General features: G+C 58.0%; 1 protein-coding gene across 1 annotated transcript; it reads right to left on the bottom strand.

The window, feature by feature from the left end:
- Positions 1 to 8,285: 8,285 nt before the first annotated feature.
- Positions 8,286 to 24,363, bottom strand: FAM83G (family with sequence similarity 83 member G). Its single transcript, XM_041462652.1, has 5 exons — positions 23,869 to 24,363; positions 17,697 to 17,864; positions 14,182 to 14,306; positions 11,992 to 13,438; positions 8,286 to 8,687 (listed from the first exon to the last, which is right to left on the bottom strand). Exons 1-5 carry the CDS (start codon positions 24,361 to 24,363, stop codon positions 8,286 to 8,288), a joined length of 2,637 nt encoding a protein of 878 aa, XP_041318586.1.
- Positions 24,364 to 24,406: the final 43 nt, after the last annotated feature.

Below are 24,406 nucleotides of genomic sequence, written 5' to 3'. Positions count from 1 at the left end.
ATCTCCCAGCAAACAGCCAGGAGGAGCTCAGGGGACGTGCTGGAGCACGTGTGTGTCTGTGGTCCCTGGTTCTGTAATCTGGGGGCTCTCTCAGATCCCTGCTGGCATTTAACAGGAAAGGAAGCTGGGATAGGATTTGTGCTGGGATAGTTTGTTCTTGCTGGTTTGAATTTGAAGAAAGAGATCACTGGCAGCTTGAGGTTTCTATCTCTCCCCAGGCATTCCCCAGTCCCCTCTTCCCTCACCAGTGATGTCCTGCTCAGCCATGGGGACGTGCTTGGTCCCTTTGTTTTGCAGCCTGATCCATGGAAGGATGTCCTTCCTCCCAGCTCCTCCTTAGCTCGGGAGGTGGCTGTGGTGTCACCTGACACCAGATGAACCTGCAGGTGACCCCTGTGCTGTGCCTGCTCCAGCAGGAGCCTCTCCGGGCCCTTCTGCACTCACAGCTTTGTGTTTGGAGCTCCAAGGACACTCCCAAACTGCTCCTCCTGAGCCTTCCCTCAGCACCGCTGTCCTTTCTTTGGTCTGCTGAGCTTTCTCTGATCTCTGACTCAGGCAGGATGCAGCAGAGGAGGAACCAGGCTAATAAGGGGATTATCTGGGCATCTGGCTGCTCACAGTGAACAGACAATGGCTCTTGGCAGCAGGGGTGGCGTGGGTGTCTGCAGACACACAGGCGTTCCCAAGCTGGCCCCGTGTCCCCATCCCTGTGGTGGCCTCGGTGGGAGTGTGGAAGTGTGAAACTCGGGGCAGTTAGGCAGGGCTGTGTGCTGAGGGGTTTCCTTGCTGGGGGCTGCCTCAAGGCCAGGCTTATCTGGGCTTTTCCTGCCTCCTCTCCCTGCAGATGTTGTGTTCACAGACGGGTTTTTGCTCCACGTTCTCCCAAGCTGAGACGCTGCATCAGTGCTGCTCACTCAGCTCTCCTTTCTGGCAGAGGGGATGTCAGGCCCTCTTCTTCTGGAAATCTCCTTTTGCTGGACCCCAACCTTCCACACTTCCTGGCAGGGTGCAGCAGGACAGCCCAAAATCCTGCTGGGAGATGGTTTCCCACCCAGCTGGGAACCTGTGAGGAGTTGCACAGGCATCCTGGCCTTGGCAAAGAGCCCCTGGAGACTGCTCTGTACCAGGGGAACTCGTTCTACCGAGGTTCTGGCTTCACCAATTGTTAATCCCAAGCTGTCTCCAAAGCCAGCTTTTATTGGGAAGGCTTTAGCGACAGTTGGGCAAGAACAAGTTTCCAGGTGAGGTCACTGGTGGAGGCAGGGATCTCTCTGGATTATGAAGCCTGACTTCAAAGGCTTCTCCTCTCCTCTTGAGGTTGAAAGGAGTTATTTTATGAATAGGTCATGCCTGGTTTTAATTAGCTTGTTTTTGTATTTGGGATGTCTTATTAATGCCTCGGTCACATGTGCTTTTATTTTTTCCCACCCTTGCAGGATTACCAGGAAGGGAGGTGGAGATTCCTCTGCTTCCTCATAGCAAAGGCTTCGACTCATTTGCAGACGACTGCAAAAATGATTAAGCATTGAGAAATCCAGGAGAAGCAATGATGAAATGTCTTGTCCAGGGCTGAATCTTCCAGCTGGGCTGTGGGGAAGGATTGCTGGAGAAGGGGGAGAAAATCAGGGAGGGAAAAAATATTCCTGACTTGTGCTGAGGTGACAAGTGATGGATCCCTCTGAGGGACATGAGGAGCTCTGGAAGACACCAAGGATGCTTGGCTAGGAAAGCTGGGACTGTTTTCAGTCACTGTCACTGGAACTGGTGCTGGGTGAGGGCTTCAGCTGTCCTCTCTGCTCAGGGTATCAGGCTGTGGTGGGATTGCATTTGCAGTGGGAAAACATTTGAGGAGCCACGGGTGGAGGTCATGGCATGGTTGCCCGTGAGTTGGTTCCTCTTCAGGAGGTCATTCCAGGGCTGAATTCCTTCCTGGTGCTGACAGGACTCTCCCAGACACACGGCCAATCCCAGGTGCAGCTGAGGACAGGCAGTGCCTCCCTTGGGAATTCCTGGCATGGCTGTGCTGTAATCCTGGTCCAGATGCCATGGAAGAGGCCCTGAATTAGATCCTCAGGATCATGGTGTAAGTGCTCTTCTGGTGGGTTTGATTTGATTTGACTGAGCTTGTGTCTGACCCTGCGGGCTCAGGCGCTGGGGAAGGGCTTTTGTGTTGTGCTGAAGCTGGATGTGTGCTCCCCTCCTGGATTTTGGGGCTGGTGGAGCCCTCCTGGGCAGCTCACACCACTGCCCTTCCCCTGCTGCTCCTGCAGGGTCCCTCTCCACGTCCTGCTGCTCCGTGTGGGAATGTGCTGGAGCAGGGCAGAGCTGGGACAAGGAGGGGTGACATGGGAACAACGCCTGCCCAGCACCTTCCTAATCCCCTGAGAGTGCCACATGACGGGGCAGGGCAGCCCTGCTGCTGGGGGAGGCAGCCTGGGAGGTGTGTGAGCAGATGTCAAATCAGAGCCGCTCTCTTGGCTGTGGGAACCCGTCTCAGCTCGGGGCCAGGGTGTGGAGTCAGCTCTTCTTGCCTCTCCCTGCCCCTTCTGGCCTCATTCCCTTCCCCAAACAAGGTTTTTTTGTGAAGATGCCCCAGCTGAGCGCTGGCTGAGCTCAGCTCTGGGTGGAGATGTGCTGGTGGCACTGCCCCTGTCCCTCTGCCAGGTCCTGTCCTCCCGTGGTGTCGTGGCTTTTGCTGAAGGAGGTGTCCCAGCTCTGGGTCTCTGCTTTATTTCTCATTTCCACAAGGACAGCTGGAGCTGCCTGCTCTGCTCCCTGAGCCTGTGACACTGCCACCCCTGGGGTTCAGGATTGTCCTGGTGTGTGCCACAGGGGCTCAGAAAAGGCTCCATGGGGACCTGAACGTGGCTTTCCAGTATTTAAATGGCTTATAAAAAAGGAGGGAGACCCACTTTTTATACGGGCAGATGGTGATAGGACAGGGGGGAATGGCTTTAAATAAAAGAGGAGAGATTTAGATTGGATGCAAGGAAAAAAATCGCTCCCTATGAGGGTGGGCAGGCCCTGGCACAGGGTGCCCAGAGCAGCTGTGGCTGCCCCTGGATCCCTGGCAGTGTCCCTGGACAGGCTTGGAGCAGCCTGGGACGGTGGAAGGTGTCCCTGCCATGGCAGGGGTGGGATGTGATAGTCCTGAAGGTCCCTTCCTACCCAAACCATTCCAGGTTTCCATGTCCTCACTGTCCCCACAGGGGTGGCTGTTTCCCTGCTGTGCCAGCCCTGCAGCAGCCCCTGGGTGGTGGATGTCACCTGTCACCTGTCCCTGTGCTCCCTTTTCCACAGGCACAGGTCTGTGCTCGGGGTGCAGCTCAGGGACCTTCACCTGTCCCCTGTCCTGGTGCTGCTGCTCAGGGGCTCTGCACCAGCCCAGGTGAGCTGCTCAGCATCTGCTGGCCTCCAGTTTTTGTCTTTCATTGAAACACACCCCTTTACCCTTCTGCTTTTGTTTGATTGTTGTCCTTTGTGGCTTTTAGGGGGTTATACCAGTGGGGTTCGTATCCCATCCAGCCAGTACCTGATCAGCTTTCTGCAGCAGGTGATGACTCAGCCCACGATTTCCTTTGTCACTGCACCTTTTTATTTGTAATAACTCCTCCCCCACCCCTCTTAAGCACTTTCCTGTGTGTGTACCTATTTGTACCAGCAATGATCTGGGCTTCTCCTGTTACAGGATTATTATTGTGGAATCTACAACCTGACAGCTCCTTTCCCTCCCTCTGGGCCTGCCCTCAGTGCAGCCTGCTGCCCTCCCTTCCCAAAGCTTTCAGGAATATTTCCTGGCCCTGTTTCCCTGCTGGGGGACCGGCTGGTTTTTGTGCAGGGTCAGCCCACAGGTGTTTCTGTGATCTGGAGCTGGAGTTGGAAATTGTGGGTTCCTGGCTGCCAGCCCCACTCCCAGCCCATGGCACCGTGTACCCCTGCCAGCCCTTTGGGTTTTATTCTTTTGGCTGGACCTTCCCTGCCCTGGCAGTGCCAGTGGAGACACCAGCACTGAATCCTCCCTCCTTATCTCATCCCAGCCATCCAAAGGGCAAACAACTCCAAATGCACCCACAACACCCTGGATTTGGCAAGGCTTTGGTCTCAGGCCAACCCCATCTGGGGTTTTCCCTGCCCACAAGGTCTGTTGTGATGTGAGGCAGCCAGGTGTGAGCTCAGCCAGGTGTGACCATTGCATCACCCTGAGCATCCCTGCAAACCCCAGGCAGGCTGGGGATGCTGCAGCCCTGGCTTCCCTGCGTGTGAGTCACTGACTTCTGCTTCCATTTTCGACTAATTTTTTAAAAATTCTGCTACTTTTGGATGCTTTTGCTGGTGTGCTGAGTGATGGATTCTGGCTGGGGTTTGCAGCAGGTCCAGAGGGAGAGCTTGGGGTGGAAAGGGACAAAGGATGGCCACAGGGGACCCTGCTAAGCAGGAAAAATAAAACTGTAGGGCTGGCAGGAGAGCTGAGGCTGCACTAAGGGGAGATTTGGGGAGAGGTGGGATAGAGGTGAGATCAATGTCCTGGATGTCATCTGGGGCTGATTGTGTGGAGCTGTGGGGCTGCATCCCTCCCCTCCAGCCTGCCCTTGGATCCCCTCCCAAGCCCCTGCTGGGGCTGCAGCCCCTGTGGCTCTCAGCTGCTCCCTGCCACCCCACCCGTGGGGCTGCTGTCCCCCCTGGGCTCCAGAGCCACGAGGAGCTGCTCCCCTGCCCACTGCAGCTCCCTCAGCAGTGCCAGCAGGACAAGGCAGGTGACAGGCGTGTCCCTGCAAGCCTGGCAGTTTTTCTGGGGTTTTCTGACTGCTCCAGGCCCAGATCCAGCTGTGTTCCATCACTGTGCCTTTGTCCCGTGCAGGGGGCTGGCAGCTGGCACCTGCAGACACTGCTCGTGCTGCTGCAGTGAAAGGTGAGGGCTGGGCCAGCACAGATCCATTCACAGGGACCCCCCTTCCCCAGGAGGGAAGAAATATTCAGTCTGAACAATCTGGTGGCCAAGATGCCCAGCAAAGACACCCTAAATAAAATCTGTGGTGCCTCCGTGTCCCCTGTGCCATTCCAGCAGGGCAGGAGCTGGGAAGGATCCCCCTGGTGCTCCACGTGGGGCTGTCCCTGCCCTGCTGACACCTCTGCTGCACAGGTTTGTGTCTCACTCTGCCACTGAGCAGGGCTTGGACACAAAGCAGAATTCCCAGCTCTGCTCCAGGAGTTTTGGTGGATGCAGAGAGGATCGCAGAGCCCAGGGAGGTGCCTGGCAGGAGGAACAAGGCAGTGCTGCAGGGCTGGATGTGGCTCCTGCTGCCCTGCTCCGGGCTGGGCTGAGGGTGGTTCATCACCAGCCCTTCCTGAACCCCCAGCACGGTTGTGTCTCCCCTTTTTCTGCCTCAGAGCATCCTTGGGAGCCCGGGAGCTTCCATCAGCCTGGCTCTGAGGAGCAGGAAGCAAAAAGTCAGGTCCCAGCTTCAAAGGCAGGTGTTTAACTACAGAGGATGACTTCTGGAAGCTCTCCTGAGATGATTTCCAGCATCTCCTGGGGAAGGCTCTGCCCCAGAGCTGCGGAGGTGGGAGCTGCCCCAGCCCAGCCCCGGTGCCAAAGCAGAGCCCTGGGCGCAGCAAGGCGTGCTTGCAAAAGCCAGATGAAAGGACAGGGACTTTCTGGAGAAGGGACAGTGGCGTTTAACCACCCCAAGAGCAGCACGGAGCTGCTCCAGGCACAGCAGGACTTTGCCTGCCGGGGCAGATCCGAGCAGTGGCCGCGGTGCCTGGATGCCGGAATTGTTGGGAGCTGTCCTTGGCCGTGGGGCTCTCTGGGGATTGTCTCTGCCAGGTGCAGAGCAGCCAGAGGAGGAGGGCAGGTAGGCAAGGCCTGGAAAATCCCCGGGGGGAGCTGCAGAGCCCGGTTTGTTTTGGCTGTGCTGCCCGTGAAGGCTGTTTGCAGGAGCTGCGGGCGCTCGGCAGAGGGGAGGACGCAGCGCAGCCAGAAGACAAGCTGCTGGTTGCACAGGTTTCTCCCCAGCTCTCCGGAGGCCTCAGGACCTGGAGGTGGATGTGCCCCAAGGGTGCTTGGTTTGCCCCAGCTCCTGTCAGGCTCAGCTGATGAAGGACACTCAGTAGAATCCCAGAATGAATTGGGACCTTAAATCTCATCTCATTCCACCCCCTGCCACAGACAGGGACACCTTCCACTGTCCCAGGGTGCTCCAAGCCCTGTCCAGCCTGGCCTTGGACACTGCCAGGGATCCAGGGGCAGCCACAGCTTCTCTGGGAATCTGTGCCAGGGCCTCAAAGGCAAGAATTCCTTCCCAAAATCCCATCCATCCCTGCCCTCTGCCAGTTTAAACCCCCTTTGCTGAACACACACCTTGGTGGTGGCTCTGCCCAGCTCTGGCATCACAGGTGAGGCAGACTGGGGCCATCCCACCCCTCCTGCCATCCAGCACGGGGATTTAACCCTTGTGCTGCATCCCAGCCTCTGCCAGCGAGCTCCTGCTGCCCGCAGGGCTTTTCCCTGCTCTTCCTCCTTGGCAGGCGTGGGTGCTGTGACTTGCTGGGGAACTCCTTTGGGAAGGGAGCAGGTCTGCAGCCCCAGGCACAAATCTCTGCTTTCAGCACTCCGCTCTGTGCCTCTGGAGAGCCTTTGTTGGTGCCCAACGCCCATGCAGAGCCTGGGAGCAGCCGGCGCCTGGATAAACCAAGGCCTGGAGGGGGGCCAGGGCTGCTTGTGCAAGAGCAGGAGGAGCTCCCGACTGCTGACTCCTGTGAAACACGGGGGCATGGACTGGGAACACGGTGGGTGATGCCCCTCTGGCAGCTCCCCAAAGGCTCAGGCCAGGGGGATGCTCTGGGGGGACAGACCACGGAGAGGGGAGAGCTGCTCCAGGCTGGAGGGGACAGTGGAAGAGGAGGAAGGCTTGGGAATTGGGATTTGCTGAAGCTGGACTGGGTGGTGATCCCAGTGCCTGGTGTCTGAGGGATGTGCACTTGGTCTAAGGACAGCAGCGCTCGTGGGGAGGGTCCCGTGGGAGGGAGATTGCCCAGGAGCACATTCCCACCTCATCCTGCTGCTCTGGAGGGGAGCAGAGCTCTGCAGGGATGGAAGAGATCCAGGATGAGACAGCAGGACCCGCTGTGGGGAATGCACCAAGGGATGCTCCTGGCTCTTGCTTTGTCTCTTCCCTCTCCCCTCCCCTCCCCTGGGTTTGGGGGTGCCAATGCCCCTCCCTGCGTGGGTGGGTGTGGGGGGAGCAGGGTGGGTCCCTCCCATCCCTCCCTCCAAAAAGTGATGCCTGTGGCTCCAAAATTCTCCTGCTGGAGGTACCGGGGGAGCTGCAAGGAGGGTTCAGCCCGTGCCCCCAGGAGCAGGGGGGCAGTGGGGAGCCAGCAGAGCCCAGGGTTGGCTGGCAGCACTGACAGGAGCTGCCAAGGGCTCAGGGCTCACTTGTGAGGGCTTGTTCATGGCACATATTCCTTGTCAGGGCTCAGGCTCAGACCTTGGCTCCCATTTCCTAGGACAAATGCAGTGAAAAGGGGCTTCTTTTCTTATTTTTTTTACTGGTTGCTGGAGGTTTGGGGATGGGAGCACATGGGGGTGCTGGGGAAATGCTCAGGGGGGTAGAAAATATTTGGCTGGACATTTGTGCCAAGGCACCTTGAGCTGCAGTTTATTGAGTCCAAGGCCACCTAATCTTGCATTTTAATAGTTTTAGGCGAGGTTCTCCTGCCGTGGGACAGGGGAGCTTTAATGAACAGGTTGCTTTTTTACAGTACAAGTTTAAAAGAGGTGAGTCCCTTGAGGAGTCTTTGTCCCAGGACACGGGTCACCCTCCAAAGGGAGGGCAGGCTGCAGTGGGACCTGCTGTGCAAAATGGTAACAGAAGAGTCTCTTAAATAACCAGAAGAAAACACGATCATGGATGATCCCTCCTTTTCCAGGCAGCATTCTGGGATGAGGAGCTGGCTGGCTTTTACCAGCTGATCCCACACACTGCTGGGTACCAGCTGCCCCAGCGATGCTTCCCAGCTTTTAACCAGGTCAGAGATCACCCCAGCCTGGAAGAGACCAATTTAAAGGCTGTGCCAGAGATTATTCCCAACACTCTGCCACCTGCCAGGGCGGATGCCATGCACCCCTTCCGAGACCTGATCTCTGGAGCTCTGCCCTGAACAGGGATGATTTTGGGCTGTCCATCGTGGCCACGTGCTGCTGGCAAATGTAAACAAGAACCCCGTGCCCCAGGGAAGGAGCCTGGGCTCCCCCAGCTCTGCAAGGCCACCACCACCAGCCCCTACTGCTCCTTCTGGCCCGTGGGCTCGGGGGGTGGCTTTTTGCAGTCCACAGAAGCACCCTGCGCCCCTGCAACCTTGTTCTTGAGGTGCTTGGACTGGGAGAGCTTGGAGAGGGGGATGCCCAGGGGTGTCCTCATCTCCTCAGCTGCCTTCTGGCTCTCCTGCAGGGAGCTGAAGCGTTTGCCCGGCGCGTTTGGGGGAAGCTGCCCGGGTGCCGTGGCCTTGCTGGGGCTGAAGGTTTTGCTCTGCCAGTAGGGCTGGCTGCCTGCGATGGTCTTTTTGGGTTCTGCTCCCTCCCCTCTGTACTTGGTGGCCCTGAGGGGTTTCTCGTGCGTCGGGGAGCAGGAGAGCTCCTGGCCCGGCTCTCTGCCCCTGGGCCGGTAGCGGTAGATGTGAGCGCCCTGTTTGGGAAAGAGCAGAGACACAGTGAGCTCTGGCTGCTGCAGGGCCACCTCTTCACCCGTGCCAGGTGTCCTCGTGGACAAATCCCTCTGTCCCTCGCCCAAATTCAGTGGTGAAACCGCCTCAAGAATTAACCCTGGCTGCTCGTCCGATTCCTGGCTCTGGTAGCAGACACTGGCACTTCCCGAGCAGCCCTGGCAGTCTGGGGGCTGTCCCGAGCCGAGCCCCTCCTGCCTGGAGATCCAGGACAAGGCACCTCAACACCTTCTCTGCAGCAGCAGCCCGAACACCCACGGTAATCACACCAGCCCTGAGGAGCATTCAGCCATCCCGAGCCAGCCTGGCTCCAGGTGAGTGCCAGGATCAGAGGAAAGCGGGGAGGGCTGGCAGAGGAGTGGGAGCTGCAACACCACTGCGGGGGTGGCTCTTGTTGAGACACACGTTTGGGTCGTCCTAATTCTCACTGGGTACGGTTGTCACAAGTGGCTGTGGCCCCCAGGTGTTTATCTCCCCTTTGGGTGTGCCTGTGCCACGATCTGGAGGTGCAATTGCACCTGTGCAGAGCCACCAGGGGAGGTGGGGTCTGCTGAGATCTGGCTGTGCCAACCTGCCCTGCCTCTGCCGTGACCCTCCCCGTGCTGCTGCTGCTGCTGGCAGGCAGTCCCAGAGTCCCAAAGGCCTCCCTGACCCTGGAGCTGACACCTCCTGCTTTGACCAGGAGGGTTGTGTTAAAGCAGTTTAGCTCAGGTAGTCCAAGATTGATTTAATTAGGTGCTTAAAATCAGTGTTAAGGTCTGAGATGGCTTCAGGTGAGAAGGATTAAGGGTGACTTAGCTTTTCTCCCTGTGAGCTCATCATGTGCCTGAGCTGGGTGGTGGCTCCTGTGGCTCCTGACATGCTCTGGCTCTTGGGAAGAAGTTAAACCATGGCTTAAACCAAGTATCCACCCCAGGAACCAGCACCCTGTCCCTCCTGCCCACCAGCAGAATGAGGCAGTGCTTGCCCAGGAGAGCCTGAATCCTGCTGGGTGCTGAGCACTCCTCTGGGAGCCTTTGGAGAGACTCTGAGCTCTGTGAAATCAGCAATTCCTGCAGATGTTGCTGTTTAGGAGGGGTGGCTGTGTTGTGGATGGACACAGCTTGGCAGAGCTTTGAGGTGTGATGGTTTGAGTGGGGCTCTGGGAGGAGGAGGAGGAGGCTGGACTCAGTTTCCCTGTCATTGTGGGCACTCTTTGGGGAGGGGATTGGCTAGAAGGGGCAAGAGGGGTGGGAAGGTGGTGGGGAATGGTGGCTCCTGGCTGGAGGATGTGCTGCTGTGCTTGCACTGGGCTTTTCTGGTGCTATGGTGTAACCCCAACCCGTTACTGGTCTGGAGAGAAACCCCACTGTGGGTTGGGTGCAGGTCCACACTGCATTTGGGCCCCGTGGCTCCAGCATTTGGGATGCAGTTTGGCAAGGAAGAGGCTGATGTGGAGTAGATGCTGGTGCTGCTCAGCCCTCCTGCCTGGCTCTCCACAGGTCACTCTCTGCTAAAAACCTGAGCCACGCCAAGGCTCCATCCTGGCCAGAGCTGAAGGTGCTGCCCCTGTTCCTCACCATCTGCCAGGGATGGTCAGCAGGGTCCTGCGCCCAGGTAAGGCCCCCCATGTGGCTGTGGAACTGCTGGGGTGGGATTTTCCCTGTCACTGAGGGGTGAGTGGGAGGGGGCTTGTCTGGAAAGCTCAGCTCTGCACAGACCTGGGGGCTCTGCAGGTGGGATGGGGCAGGACAGGACCCAGGTGTCCCTCCTCCTCCTCCTCCTCCTCGAGCCTTATATGCATCCAGCTGTGAATGGGGTTGTGTATTCAGGGAAGGTGATTTCCAGAGAGAATTTGGTTTCCATGACATGGAAAACATGATGTTTGCCCTGAGTGAGCCTCCACCTGTGTTTTGGGCTATGCTGGGCAATGGGCCAGCACCTGAGGAACGTGGACCCAGGGAGAAAAAAAAAAAAAATATATATATATATATATATATGGGAGAATTGGTAGTGATTTCTGTCAAATTTTAGTTTTCAAGAGTTAATCAAGGGTTACTTCAATTTATTATTTTTACACATGGGAGAAACTCTTCCCTGCACCTCTCCACTGAGTGCTGGCTTTCCTAACCCCGATGCTGTGCTAATTATCTGCCTCTCATCAAAGGGCCAGAACAAGTTGCTGCAGGAACAGCAGCGTACCCAGCCGTCCCCAGCAAGGTGGCACCTGGGACCTGGGTCACAGAGCATCAAAGAGCTCGGTGCTCCTTGCCCTGCAGGGCTCAGGGGTATTTGATGTGCCAGGATTAAAGCTCTGAGCTCCCTGTCGCTGGCTGGGAAGGGAGAAGCAAGTGGACTCTGGGATGGTACATTTAATTCCCTGTAAATACAGATTAGATGCTCAGCTGGGGTAACCTCAGGCAGTTTCAGTGATTTCAGCTGCTGGTTTTGCCCTGGGGGTTTGAATGCCCCAAAAACAGCGGGCGGGGAGCCTTGAGAAGCCGGAATGCTTGGCAGAGGCGCAGGAGGTTGCAGAGCTTGGGTGGGAATCTGGGGATGGCAGTGTCATCACGCCTGGGTGGGACGATGCTGTGGCCCTGGTGGGGATGCTGCTGTGAGCCCCCAGCAGCGGGGTCCTGGCCTGCTCCCCACGGAGCTGCAGCAGGGCGCTGGCCCCGCGCGGTGACAGGGCCTGGCGTCACTCGTGGGGCGGCCACAAAGCTGCTGACGGTGGCACTCGCCCACGGAGGTTGCTGTCCCTGTTTCTCCGCTGTCTTGCTCTGCCTAATTATGTGTCCAGAGCTTTCCCTTTGATGCTAATCACCCTGGCAAGGCGCTGGAAAACAAGCCTGAGAAGGACACGCCTGCGTGCACAGTCTGTCCCCAGCTGGGCGTGATGGGCTGTGGGTGGAGCTCAGGGAGCCCCAGCACATCTGTACAGCTGTGCCTGGAGCTCCACCCCCAGCCCAGTGCTGTGGGATCATCTTTAATTAACAAAACCCTCCCCTTTAACAGCCATGCCCACTGCTGGACACCAGGAGCTGTGGCACGGCCGCCGCGCCTTTGGTCACCTCTCGGGTGACCATGGCCACGTGCAGGGTGTTGTTCTCCTTTATGGGAGTCTGATCTCAGCATCTAGGACAACACCAGAGGTCGGGGTGACACCAAAAAACTCAGGATGACATCACACCTCGGTTGGGCTGACTGGGTCACCTCCTTTGTGAACCTCCAAAGGTTCACAAACCTTTGTAGGGTGGAGAAACAAAAGGTTACAGCGAAAAGTCCTACCTGGGCAGCGCTGCTGGGGTAGGAGCTGTTCCCATCCAGGATGGCGCGGGGCAGCATGGGCCTGATCTCCACGGCGTTGCTCCTCCTCTTCGTCACGTCCTCCAAGCGCATGTGCTTCAGGGAGGGGAGGCTGCCCAGGGGGCTGATGAACGTGCCCCGGCTGATATGAGGGTCGCTGAGCTTCCTCTGCATGGGGAGGATCTCCCCGTTGTGGGTGACGTCCGAGTTGGTTCTCCGGAGGGGCCCGTAGCGATCCCTCACCTCGAAGTACTCGTCTGAGATGGAGGAGGCGTTGGAGCGGCGGTAGCTGTGGTCAGCAGAGCTGCTGGAGTAGCTCTCCTGGTCACTGAGGGTGATGTACTCCTCTTCCTCCTCCTCCTCCTCTTCTCCTAGCCCGTTGTGGGCGCAGGGAGGCCCTTTGCCCTCCTGTGGAGCTGCAGCTGGCCGCTCAGGCTGGGCACGGCCGGTCTCCCTGGGAGCTCGGCCGGGTTTCTCCTCCCGCTCCTGCTTCGCGCCCGTGTGGTCAGGCAGCGCTGGCTGTGTGTCACCCTGTGGGGCAGTGCTGCTGTCACACGTTGTAGTGACTTTGGTCATGAGGACACCGACAGGGACGGTCCTTGGCTTTGGAACTGGAGGCTTGACATCCTCCAGCACCTCCTCCTGTGGCTTCACGTGGTGGCCCAACGGCGAGGAGGCAAACGTCCCCACTTGCCTCGTTGTCCAGCTGACACCCTCCATGGGGGTGCTCATGGGGGCTGCAGGAGCTTCCATGGGGGGCTGTGGGATCTGTCTGTGGCTGGGGGACAGCAGAGGCAGCTCCTGCTCCGAGTTCTTCCTGGCCTCCATCTCCCTGTTCTTCAGCATCTGCCGGTGCTGGGCGCTGGCCTGGGACACGTCGCAGACCTTGATGCGGTTCATCTGCGACAGCTTCACGTTCTTCACCTTGGGGTCGATGATGTTGATGTAGCCCAAAACTTCGCTCCCAGGCTCGGGGTCAGGCTCCACCCAGGTGGGCAGGTAGTCAAACATGTTGGCTTTCTCCAGGTTCAGGAGGCCGGGGTGGATGAGCGGGGAGAGCTCGGCCACGTCCCCGTGCCGCTCGCCCCCCTGGCCCTCAGGAGGCATTTTGCCTTTGTTGTCGCTCTTCTGGTTTTTGTCCTGGTTCTCAGATGAGGTCTTGCTGATCTGGTCGGCGCTCTTGGCCTTCACCAGGGCGTATTTGGGGTTTATCAGCTTCTTCACCACGGCGTTGGCGGGGGTCACCGGCACCACGGAGGGCAGCGTTACGGGCTCGGGTTCGGGCTCTTCGCCCATGGAGATGGACTTGAGGCTCACCCCCTTGGACATGAGGTAGAGCTCCTGGAACTGCTTGTCAAACGCCTCCACCACCTGGCCCGAGAGCACCGTGATGACGTTCCGGTCCGTCCTCGCCGCGGACCAGGTGAAGCTGGAACAGAAACACATCGGAGGTCTCAGCTGGTAAATAACACCTCTCCCCTGGCCTGGCCTTCCCCGGGGACTGGTGGTGTCAGCAGGGACATGATCTCACTGTAAACATAATAATAGAACTGACAAAAGAGTTCCCATCCCAAATTAGAGTGAAGGGTTGAAGTCTTGAGCACTTGAAGTAAAAATAAAAGGAATTTGCAGTGGGTCAGTTTTTTGCCTTAGTGTTGGCTGCTTTTCCTGTCTCGGTTTGGGTTAAGAGAAGTGACTCGTAAGTGGATGTGTTATTTGCTATGGCCAGAAAAGAGGAAATGTTCCAGCTCCATGTTTATAAAACTTGTCTTTTAGACCTGAAACCTGACCAGGGCTGGTCGGTTTCTACCAAAGTAAGTTTTCCTTTGAACAAACTGAAAAATACTTTGTGTAGGAAATTGACTGGAAAGCTGAGCTTGGTGTGAGAGCTGGGACTGGCTGTGGTTTGATGCTCTGGTCCTTCCTGTGCTCATCAGCACAGAAGCACTTGGTGTGTCCCACCACCTCCAAGAAGGGTGGGTGTCCTAGACCTGGTGGTGTAAGTAGTGGGAACCCCTTAGAGCCCACCCCAAATCTCCTTGGGAAATCTCCTCCTGGTTTAGGATGAGCAGAGCAAGTCTGGCACGGGCTCCTGGGACCATGCCAGGGTTGACATGGATCCTTTGACCAACACCTCGGTGGGGTGGGCAAGAGAAGATGCCACTGCTGTACCTGTAGGAGCCACACATGGCTCGATCCCCGTCCACGAACATGAACTTCTGGGCCAAAGCCCCCTTGAACTTGGTGGCTGAGCGGGTGAAGAACTCGGTGCCCCCGGTGCTGCGGACGCGCAGGTTCTGCAGAGGAGCAAAGGCACAGGCGTCAAGGGCAGGAGGGAAGAGCTGGGTGACACCAGCACCCACCCTCCAGGAACGCCCCTCTGGATTCTCCACAACCCCTCTGTGTGCTCCACAGCCCCTCTGAGCAATGGCAATGTTCTTCATGGCCAGCTCAGAGGACGCCACAGAGATGAAATAACTCGCCCAAGGCCACCATGGGCTTGGCTTCAGAGTTTCCTGCGTTGCCAGGCTGTGTTTGCCATCTCCTGAACTCGGTGTCCGTGGGTGAGTGCTGTGTGCTGGTGCTGCCCAGCGCTCCCCAGCTCCTGCAATCCATGCAAATGCCACCATGGGAGAGGAGGTTGCACACCTGCTCCCAGCAGGAGATCTGCAGGGGTTTTAGGGGGAGGTGGAGACCCCAGGACAGCCCACTTGGACCTGCTGGCAATGGGTTTGTCCTTGCCCACACTCCTGCTTTGCTGTGCTCCTAAATTTGGGCATCTAATCCTTCTTTTAGGGGCTGGTGGGGAAACATCTTTTCACCCTCGGGAAATGAAACCTGGTGATGTGGGAGCAGGTCCCTGGAGTGGAGCTGGGTGTCCTCCCCAGGGAACCCAGTGATGCAGGGGCAGCCCTGGCTCTGTGAAAATGGTTTTTGTTCTTTTTTTATCCCCAGCCTGGCTCCTGTCTCTGTTATCTCCATGGAGGGCACTGGCACATTCCACAGCAGAGCAGATAGCATCTCCCACGGGCTCCTTTTGGGTGGGGAGAAAATATTTCCTTGAGAAAGCGTCTGCATTCCTCCTGTTCCTGCTGGGATGTTGGTAAGGCTGTTGCAAAAGGCTCTGTGTCATCACTGGGTCATGCCCTCCATGCCTGTTTTATTGTGTGTTTTGTTTTGTTTTTTAAAGAAAAGCATCAAAAATATTTGTCTTCCCCTCCTCCAGCCTTTCTCATCTGCTTCCCTGGGCTCTCCTGTGTCCCTGGAGACCATGACCAGGCACACACTAAGGTGCACCCCTAGTCCCTGTGTCCCCCATCCCTGGCAGGAAAATTCAGTGCAGATGATGTGCAAGCAACAGCTTTCCTGTCTGTGTTTCCAGGGAAGTTCCACTCACTGAACAGACAAGCTTTGGGGGGAAGTTTTTTGTGAGTTTCATGTTTTACTTAGCGAAAATGCTAAGACAATGCTTTTAGCCTGGGACAAAACTGGTGCTGAGCATCCTAATTTGCTGCACTGAGGGGCTGGGATGGCAATGCCCACCCCTGCCCCGTGTTATGGGGCTGCTGAGGGAGCTGTGACACCCAAGGCTTCACCCTCTGCCCGTCACCACCCGGAGCTGCCCCTTCGCCCAAACCCAAGCAGCAGCTCTGGGTGTTTTTCAGGCAACAACTCTCCCGGTGCTGATCCCTTTTCCTCCTCCTATCACTGCTGTTGAGTGAAATCTGCTGCTTTGATCCCTCCGAGGCAGCGGGACGGCCGCGGAGCCGGCCAGGGTGAATCACTGAGCCCTTGCTCAAGCAGCGCCCGCCTTGCCCAAGCCGGTTGCTAATTGCCACCGAGATAACGAGGGGACGTTTCGTTAACATCTCCTGCCTCAAGAAGCAGCTCCCAGACTCTGCCCTACTTTCCTCACCTCCTCCCGCGTCCCGTGCCAGCGAATTGGCTGCAATACGTGGCAAATCCCAACTTCTAGACATTTGCAGAGCTCTGCAGATGTTCTCCTGCTTTTCCAGTCCTGCCACCGGGCTGCTAATGCAGGAAAACACCGGAGTGCGTCAGCGCTGGCTTTTCTGGTCTTGAAGCAGCAGCAGCCTGCGGGATCCCAGCCTCTCCAGGGAGTTTGGGCTCAGGGAAAAGGTGCGCTGTGTTTGCTTTAATTGTTGGGAGCATCAATTAAGCCAGGCTGGCGGGCAGGGCAGCTGGGGAAGGTGTGAGGCTTTGGGGGTCCCTGAGCCCCAGCTCCCCCACCTCGTGCCAGCCAGCTGTGAGGGTGTCGTGGCTCCTACGTGTTCCTGCTCAGCCAGGGGTTGGCTCTCACCCTAAGCAAATTTGGGGAGCTTGCCCGGGCACGGGCTCTCCCGGCGGGCATTTGGCAGCCGGCTGACGTCAGGAGCAGCAACTTGGCTTTTCTGCCAAGCAACAGGCGAGGCCCAGCCGTGGTGGCCAGGAGTGGGGGTCTGCAAGCCCCCAGTGGGGCTGCTCTGGTGTGTTTGCATCCCATGCTGGGATGGGGGGGCTGTGCCCAGGGCAGAGCCGGGGGCTGTGCTGTGGTTGGACTGGGGGTCTCTGCTGTGGCTGCTGCTGCTGAGGCTGAAACGACCCCTGTCCTCTCCTCTGCCCCTTCTTCTGCCTTTGCATGAGCTCTGTGCCAGGTGATTTTCTCTGCACCCCCTGCTCACACAGGGACGTGGAAGGGGAATCCCAGAATTGCTTGGGTTGAACGGAACCTTAAATCTCATTCCAACCCCCTGCCAGGGGCAGGGACACTTTAAACTAGACCAGGTTGCTCCAAGCCCCATCCAACCGACCCCTGCCCTGACAGGCCTCCCTCCCTTGTGCTCTGCCTTCCCTGCTTTGCCATGGATTCCTGCACAGGAGTGATTCCGTGTGCATCCGTGGCCGGGCAGATCAGTCCCTCCAGCGGGCACTGCCCAGCACAGCGAGGGCATCCTTGGCAGCTGCCAGGGCCTCGGGCAGTGTGGGAGCCTCCCTGCTCTGCTCCCGGCCCCGTGCTGGGGCGGAGGCTCCGGAAAAGGGGAAAATCGAGTTTTTAATTCCAGCCTCTGACTTGCGGTGGCTGCTGCCGGTCCTGCCCCCGGGGCAGCAGCAGGCAGGGAGCTGGTGACAGCACAGACCCAGCCCTGGCACAGCACCTGCTGCTCCCTCTCCCTCGGGAGGAGCTGAGCTTGCAGCTTTGCCCTGGGCTTTGCTGTGCCCACCCTGTAGGGCTGCTCCCCTCAGCCTCCCCTCTGTCCCAGCCCTGGCTGGGTACCAGCAGCCCCCTGGGCTTTCTGCTCCAGCTTTGCTGGGTACAATCCACATCCCATCCTCTCAGCCACCCCTCCATGCTGCTCCAGCTTTGCTGGGTGCAATCCACATCCCATCCTCTCAGCCACCCCTCCATGCTGCTCCTGAATTTGCTGGGTGTAAATCCACATCCCATCCTCTCAGCCACCCCTCCATGCTGCTCCTGAATTTGCTGGGTGTAAATCCACATCCCATCTTCTCACCCACCCCTCCATGCTGCTCCATCACCTCCAGCTTTGGCTACAGGAAAAATGGATTAAACTCTTCACAGCTGGGGGTTGTGACTCCCCAAGACAGAAGGGAGCAGGATGATAACCCTGATTATCCCCTGTTTTTGGAGGAGGTTCCCCAGCTCCAGACCCTCAGGTCATCCCTACCTTCAAGTGTCCGGCGTGCATGTGGGCTCGCTCACACATCTGCAGGAAGTGCTTCACGTTGGTCTCATCCAAAATGATGTAGACTCCCACTTTCCTCTTGAAGCCGGCATCCAGGAGGTCCTTGAAGATGTCCACGTCAGTGAACATGTCCATGACCACAGCAATGACCTGGAGAGGGGACAGGAGACATGAGTCCGGGTAGAGTGGCCAGGGACAACCCAAGGTACAGTCAGAGCTTGTTTTGTGAGAGGCAAAGTGCTCCCTGTAGGAGGCTGGAATTTGGGCTGGGGGAGCCCAGGATTGCCCCCAGCTCCAGACAGTCTGAAAGTCCTCCCATTCTTCTGCTGTCACTGTGGAAAGTTTGATCTCCAGGACAGCCAGATGTGGCACCTGGGGACATGGTTTAGTGGTGGCCCTGGCAGAGCTGAGTTAATTGTTGGATTTGGTGGTCTTTGGATGTTTTTTTCCAGCCCTGACCACTTCAGTGGTGATCCAGAGCATAATCTACTGACCAGTTACTGGGGGTGAATCTAACTTTCCTGCCTTTAAAAGGCTTCACAAAATTCAGAGTCCAGTTTGTGGCTGAGAACTTTGGTGTCCCTTTGCTCTCAGCATTGCAGGGGAGACCTTTGATGCACAATGGTCACAGGACTGTTGAGGTTGACAAAGACCTGCAGGATCATCAAGCCCAGCCAGTCCTGGTCTCACTGCCCAGCCTGGGGTGCTGCTCCTCCTGCACAGCATCCCTCCTTCCTCCCAGGCTGTGTGGGAGGAGCAGGGCCAGCACCCTGAGCAGTGCCAGCTGTGTTTGTCACACGGCAGTGTCACTGATATCCACAACTGGAGCTGCCTTTGGACCCAGGGTGTTTGCTGCTCTCCCAGCCACAGCTGGGTTTGATAGGAAAATGGATCTGGGCCACGCTGGGGATGTCACTGGGATGTCTGCCTGTGCCCGTGGCTGTTGATTTCCTGGTGATGGCATCACCGGTGGTGGTGAGCAGCAGCTCATGGCAGGCAGAGGGGCTGGAGGCAATCCCAAGGCAGCTCCACAGGGATTTCTGCCTCCCCTCATCCCAGGGGAAGGGTTTGGCATCAGGGTGCTGGTTTGTCATTGTCCCATGGCTGGCATTCCTCCCATCCCTGTGGCTGTTCCTGGAAGGTGCCCTGGGCTGGGGCAGGGGGTTCCCTTGGCCATTTGCCCTTCCAGAGGGGCCCTGCTGGCCATGGCACATGGCTGAGCTGGGGGGGACACCAGGGAGACCCCAGGGTGGCTCTGCCTCCCTCAGGAGGGGGCTGGGATGGTGCTGGGTGCTTGCACACTCAGACACGTCCAGTCCAGAGCTCTCAAAGCACCGAGCTGCCTTTTAATTAGTTCTGTGCCACAGGACGTGCAGAGCTTTAATTAAGCAGAGGATTGTTATGACACTGCTGGCTCTTCCTCTTCTGCAGGCGATGGGGGGAAGAGCAAGGCTGTGTGGGGAGCCCCAGCCCTGCTGTCCCTGATGCCACCCTGGTGTCCCCAGCCCTGCCCACACAGGGGTGTTTTGGGGGGTGCCGGGGCACTTTATGGCTTTGCCACTCGATTTTAACTGAATTCCCATTTATTCTCACCCCAGAGCCTTTGCTGTGAAAAGCCAAATCCTCACTCCCTTGTGCACCCACTCGTGTGTTTTGCTCATCCTTGTTGTCCTGGTGGGGAAACTGAGGCAGGAACCAGCTGCTGGATTTGCATGGATGCAAGGTGGGACGGGTTCAAAGCTGCTCTGGGAGCTCTGGGCTTGCATTTGCCGTGTTCAGCAAGAAACTGGGAAGGAGCTCAGCTGTCTTCCATGAGTCCTGGGTAAGGGACACCTTGGGGGGACAGCGTGGGTTTGGTTTGGGGATGAGGGTTTGGTGGCAGATGGTTTGGTGGGAAATGATCTGGTGGGAAATGATTTGCTTCTGACCCTGATGCTCCATGCCCATGTCACTTCTCCTGCGTGCTGTGTTTTCCCCAGGAAAAGTTGAGCACTTGTGAAATGGGGTTGAGAACAGCGCTGACCTTGGTTTTGAGGGAAAAGAACACTTTCCCACTGTGGTCCCAGCAGTGCTGAGGCCTTGGCTCGCTGCTCGAAGGCGTGAGGGAGTTGTGCAGGGCTGTGGGCAGCCCTGGCACGCCCTGGCATCCCCAGCCCTGCTCACACACCACAGGCAGTGGCTCGGGCACGGGGAGGGAGCCCAGCTCAGGCACCTGCCCACGTTTGAGCCCAATTCCTCCTGCCCAGCTGGTGCATCCTGTCACTGCTCAGCTCCTGCTTCCCTCCCTGCTGTGCCTTGCCTGCAGGACAGGCTGGGCCCTGGTTTGTCACCGGGATCTCATGCCAGTGTGCCAACACTGCCCTGGCACAGGGCGGGCGGGAGAGCGAGGGTGGCGCTGGCAGAGTTCCCACGGGGGGACTGTCCTTGCCTGGCTGAAATCTGCTCTGGGCTGCCTGGGCTTGAGCCCTGGGATGCCAAACCCTGGCACAGGGGTAATCTGCAAAGAGTGGAGGCCTGTCTGCTCTGGAGCAGTGAAATCCTGCCTGCTCTGTGCTTCCCAGCTTGGGGAATGCCATTGTCTGCAGCAAGCTGTGCCACCTGCCTGGGAGGAGCCAGCCTGTCCCTTGTCCCTGTCACCTCTGCCAGGGCAGTGCTTGGTGCTGGGCATTCCCTTTCCTGAAGGTCTTTTGCTGTTGTGTCATCCCAGGGAGTTTTGCCATCCCTTTGCCATTCTTCTGGAGGGTGCAGAGGAAATCAGCCCTAAATCTGCAGCTGGAGGCTCCCAGTGCCATGCAGGTGAAGCTTTTCTTGCCAAGGTGCCAGGAGCTGCCACAATCCGTGGGGTACAGCAGATGTGCAGGTGCTGGGTCCCAAATCCCTGAGGAGCAGGGAGCACTGAACCCTCTGGACCCTGGGCAAATGCTGTTGGGATTTTTTGGAACAGCTTTGATGAGCACCTAAACTGCAGGATCATGTTTTATAGAGGAAGTTGCAGCTCTTTATTGTCTCACTATGAATCATCAGATAATGACTTTTGGGGTGCACCACGTGGGCATTTAATAAATTAGGCAGGCACCAAGGCACAATTAGAGGAAGAGAGTTGGGATGGAGGAGAGGTGGGACAAGTAACATTAATAATTGCTCTCCCCTGTCGACCCTTTCATCCAGGAACAGCAGAAGGTTTTGTAAACAGTAATTAATAGGGCCTCCCAACCTTCGCTGGAAGTTGCTCGGGGTAATTACATCACCACAATCCCAACCTGGAACCTCAAGTGAAGACAGGAGGTCAGAGTCACTGCTCTCTCCACTGGCTCTGGGCCAAGGTCAATGTTTTCATGCTCTGGTTTCTGGTCAGAGAGAGCCAAGAGGAGAGGAGGAGGGAGATCTTCCTCCCTTCCACACAGAATCATTAATGTTGGGAAAGACATTCAGGATTGTCAACTCCTTGGATCCATCACCACTTGTCACCAGGCCTGAGCACTGAGTGCCACATCCACAAATTCCTTGGACACCTCCAGGATGGGGACTCCAAACCTCTCTGGGCAGCCCCTTCCCGTGCCTGACCATCCTTTCCATGAAGAAATTGCTCCTGAAGTCCAACCTGTGAGCTTCGCAGCCTGAGGGATCCACAGCAAGGAGGATCCACAGCCGTGCCATGGCTCGGCCTGGCGAAGGTCTCCGGGGTGAATCCCTCACCACCTCTGCTTGTTGGCCGCAAAGATGGGATTTTCAGGGACCTGGCCACAGGATCCTGCCTCTCCTTTCTCCCATTCATTCCCAGCAAGAGGAGGGGATCGTTTGCATCTCCCTGTCTGGGTTAGAGGCTGCGTTTGGCCTCGCTCCTGTGAGCACCAGGGCTCCTCTGACCCCCAGAGTGGCCTCACATGCCTGGGATTCCTCACCCTGAGAGCTGTGTGACCTCCCAGCAGCAGCACTGCTCCCATGGGCTCTGAACTCTGCTGGGCCAGCGCCAGGGGACTTTGTTCTCCTGGCCAGGGGACAGTGAGTGACACGGCGGGGTTTGGGGCTGGCACCGCGGGCAGAGCCAGCGGCTGGGACGGCGTCTGGAGCAAGGGTCGTCCTCTGGCAGGGATTGTGAGCCTCTCCCAAGCCTGTGCTCCTTTGCACGTGGTGGAGAGCACTTCCACTGCCTGCTGGGAGGGGACAGTTCAACAGGGATCTCCGCAGGGAGGATGGAACACCTGGACAGTGTGTGTGACACCTGACAGTGGCAGCAGGACGGTCCCTTTGTCCACTCTCAGCTTCCTCAGCCAAACCCTTTCACCTCTGAGCTGCTGAAATCTGCAGGGTGGTCTAGCCCAGTGTCCCCCATCCTTAGGAGCACCCACAAGTTGTCACCTGGGCTCCCCTGTGTGACAGCAGGTTCAGCTGCAAGGACATCTGTGATGGGAGACCACGGAAGAACCCCGCTCTCCTGTAAGTCCTGCACCCCCAGACCCTGCAGCACGAAGCACTCACCCATCTCTACGTCTCCTGAGGCACCACAAGCTCCAAGCAGGCTCCTGCATGTCACCAGTGGTGTCACCATGTCTCATCCCACAATCAGGCCCGTCTGGAGCGGGAGGCAGAGCCCAGCCCTGCTCAGGGGCCATCGAGTACGGGTGATGAGCACAGCAGCACCAGCCCTGGCCACGTCCCCGTGTCCTGGAGAGGCTCCAGGGGAGGTGGGGATGTGCCTGACTCAGCTCTGGGAGCAGGAGCAGGGTGTGGGGTGACTCAGGAGGAGCTGCTTGCGTGGGGGCAGGTGGGAAGGGTGAGTAGGCAAAGGCAGGCGGGAGCTGCGAGCCCGAGTCACAGGCGGCCCCAAAGACCCGAGGATGAGACATTGTTTGTTGTGGGATTGTTCTCCCATCCTCCATCCCACGGGATGTCAGCTCTCCCTTCCCTTTGTCCTCGCTGCAAAGTGCTTTGACAGGGAAAATGTCACAGGTGAGGACAAGTCACCTCGACTTCTGTGAGGTGACGGTGGCCAGAGATGGCTCCTGCCCTGACACCCCCAACAGCCATTCCTGTGATCCTGCTGCCTTGGATGTTTTGAGAGATTAATTTTCCTGCCTAAGCTGGTCTGAAGAGGCTCTGCTGGCTGCATGTCACAGGTTTCCCTCTCTCCTAGCAGGATCTGCAAACCCCAGCACTATCTCTGGAGCAGCCAGGTGGACCTGACACATCCCAGGCTGTCCCCTCTGCTCCACAGCTACCCCGGCAGGGTCTCCCTGTTTCCCTGCTGGAACATCCTCTGGGCTGGGGAGCTCCTTCCTTGGAGCTCTCACGGTACTGGACGCACAGAACTTCAAAGAGCTTCAAAGCACCAAGAAACCAGAAGGTACCAACCCCTCGTGGGACTGGGTCACTGGGAAACACCAGCAGCACCTTCCCACCTCTGCTGACCTTCAGCACAGGCCAGCGTCTCCCTCCTTCCCTGGGTGATGGCTCACGCATCCCCACTCCCTGCTCCTCGGCTTGGTGCCACAGGGAGGACAAGTCTGAACCCAAATCCCTTCAGCATTTGCCCAGCCTTGTCCCTGCCCTCACCAGCTCATCCTTGTCCTCTGAGCGCCAGGATGAGCCAGCTTGGAGCCCCAAAGCCATCTCGGGCCAAACTTGGCCCTCATGTGGGTCAGAGCTAGACCAGGAGCTTCGGCTCCTTTACCCCAGGGTCATGGACTGGGTGGGTGGGGGACACAAGGGCCATGACCCCAGGGTCAGTACTGGACAGCTGCTGGACCCAGGGCCCGAAACCGGAGCACAATCCCATGTTCCTGCATGCTGTCACATGCTGTCACACCGGGAATAACGACTGTGGATGGCTGGGACCATGGGCTTCCAGCTGGAGAACAGCTCAACCCGTTTTTCTCCCCAGCAGTTTTCCCCAGAGCCCCGCAGGGACCCTGGGATGAGCAGTGCTGCTGTGTGGACATTGGGAAGGGCTGTGCTGCTCCCAGGAGTGCTGAACCCGGCCAGCAGCATCCTCAGCAAAACCCCAAATATCTGTAAGGAGGCAAACCCCGCAGTCTTGGCCCCGCTGCCTGTGCTCGGGCAGAGCTCCCCGCAGGACAGGGATTGCCCGGCTGGGCAGCACTTGGAGCACGACGCCCTGGGGCCAATCCTGCCCCGTCCCCGCGGCGCACCTCACCTTCTGAGCCTGGCAGATCATCTTCCTCACCACCTCCTTGATGTGCGCCTGGCCCTCGATGGGCGGCTGCATGTACACGGTGGCCCTGGTGACCCCGCGGTAGGCGATGGTCTCGGGCCAGCCCAGGTCCAGCTGCGGGATGGAGCGGTCCGACCTCTGGGGCCAGTACTCCAGGGAAGGGGCCACGTCCTGCTCGTCCCCTTGGCTGTTCCTGTCGCCCTCGCTGTCGCCGCCGCCGCTGCCGTGCCGCGGGATGTACTCGGAGCCGGGGTCGTACGTCTCCAGCGTGTCCAGGATCTTCTTCAGCTCCAGCTCGGACAGAAAGTCCCTGATGTTCTCCCTCTTCAGGACTTCATAGAAGGCGTCGGGGCCACGGGAGGCCAGCGCCTCAAGGGCCAGGCGTTGCTCCTCGCTGTAGAAGAACTCGGGCTTGGACTCGCTGGACCTCCAGTTGACGTGGCTGTCGTCCAAGCACTGCACCTGGGAGAAAGCCATGGTGACCCCGCACGCCGGTCCCCTCTCCCGAGGGAGCTCTGTG

Source organism: Pyrgilauda ruficollis, unplaced genomic scaffold (genome assembly GCF_017590135.1).
Source record: "Pyrgilauda ruficollis isolate IOZ18807 unplaced genomic scaffold, ASM1759013v1 scaffold16, whole genome shotgun sequence".
NCBI classification, from domain to species: Eukaryota; Metazoa; Chordata; class Aves; order Passeriformes; family Passeridae; genus Pyrgilauda; species Pyrgilauda ruficollis.
This window is presented reverse-complemented; position numbering and strand designations above follow the sequence as displayed.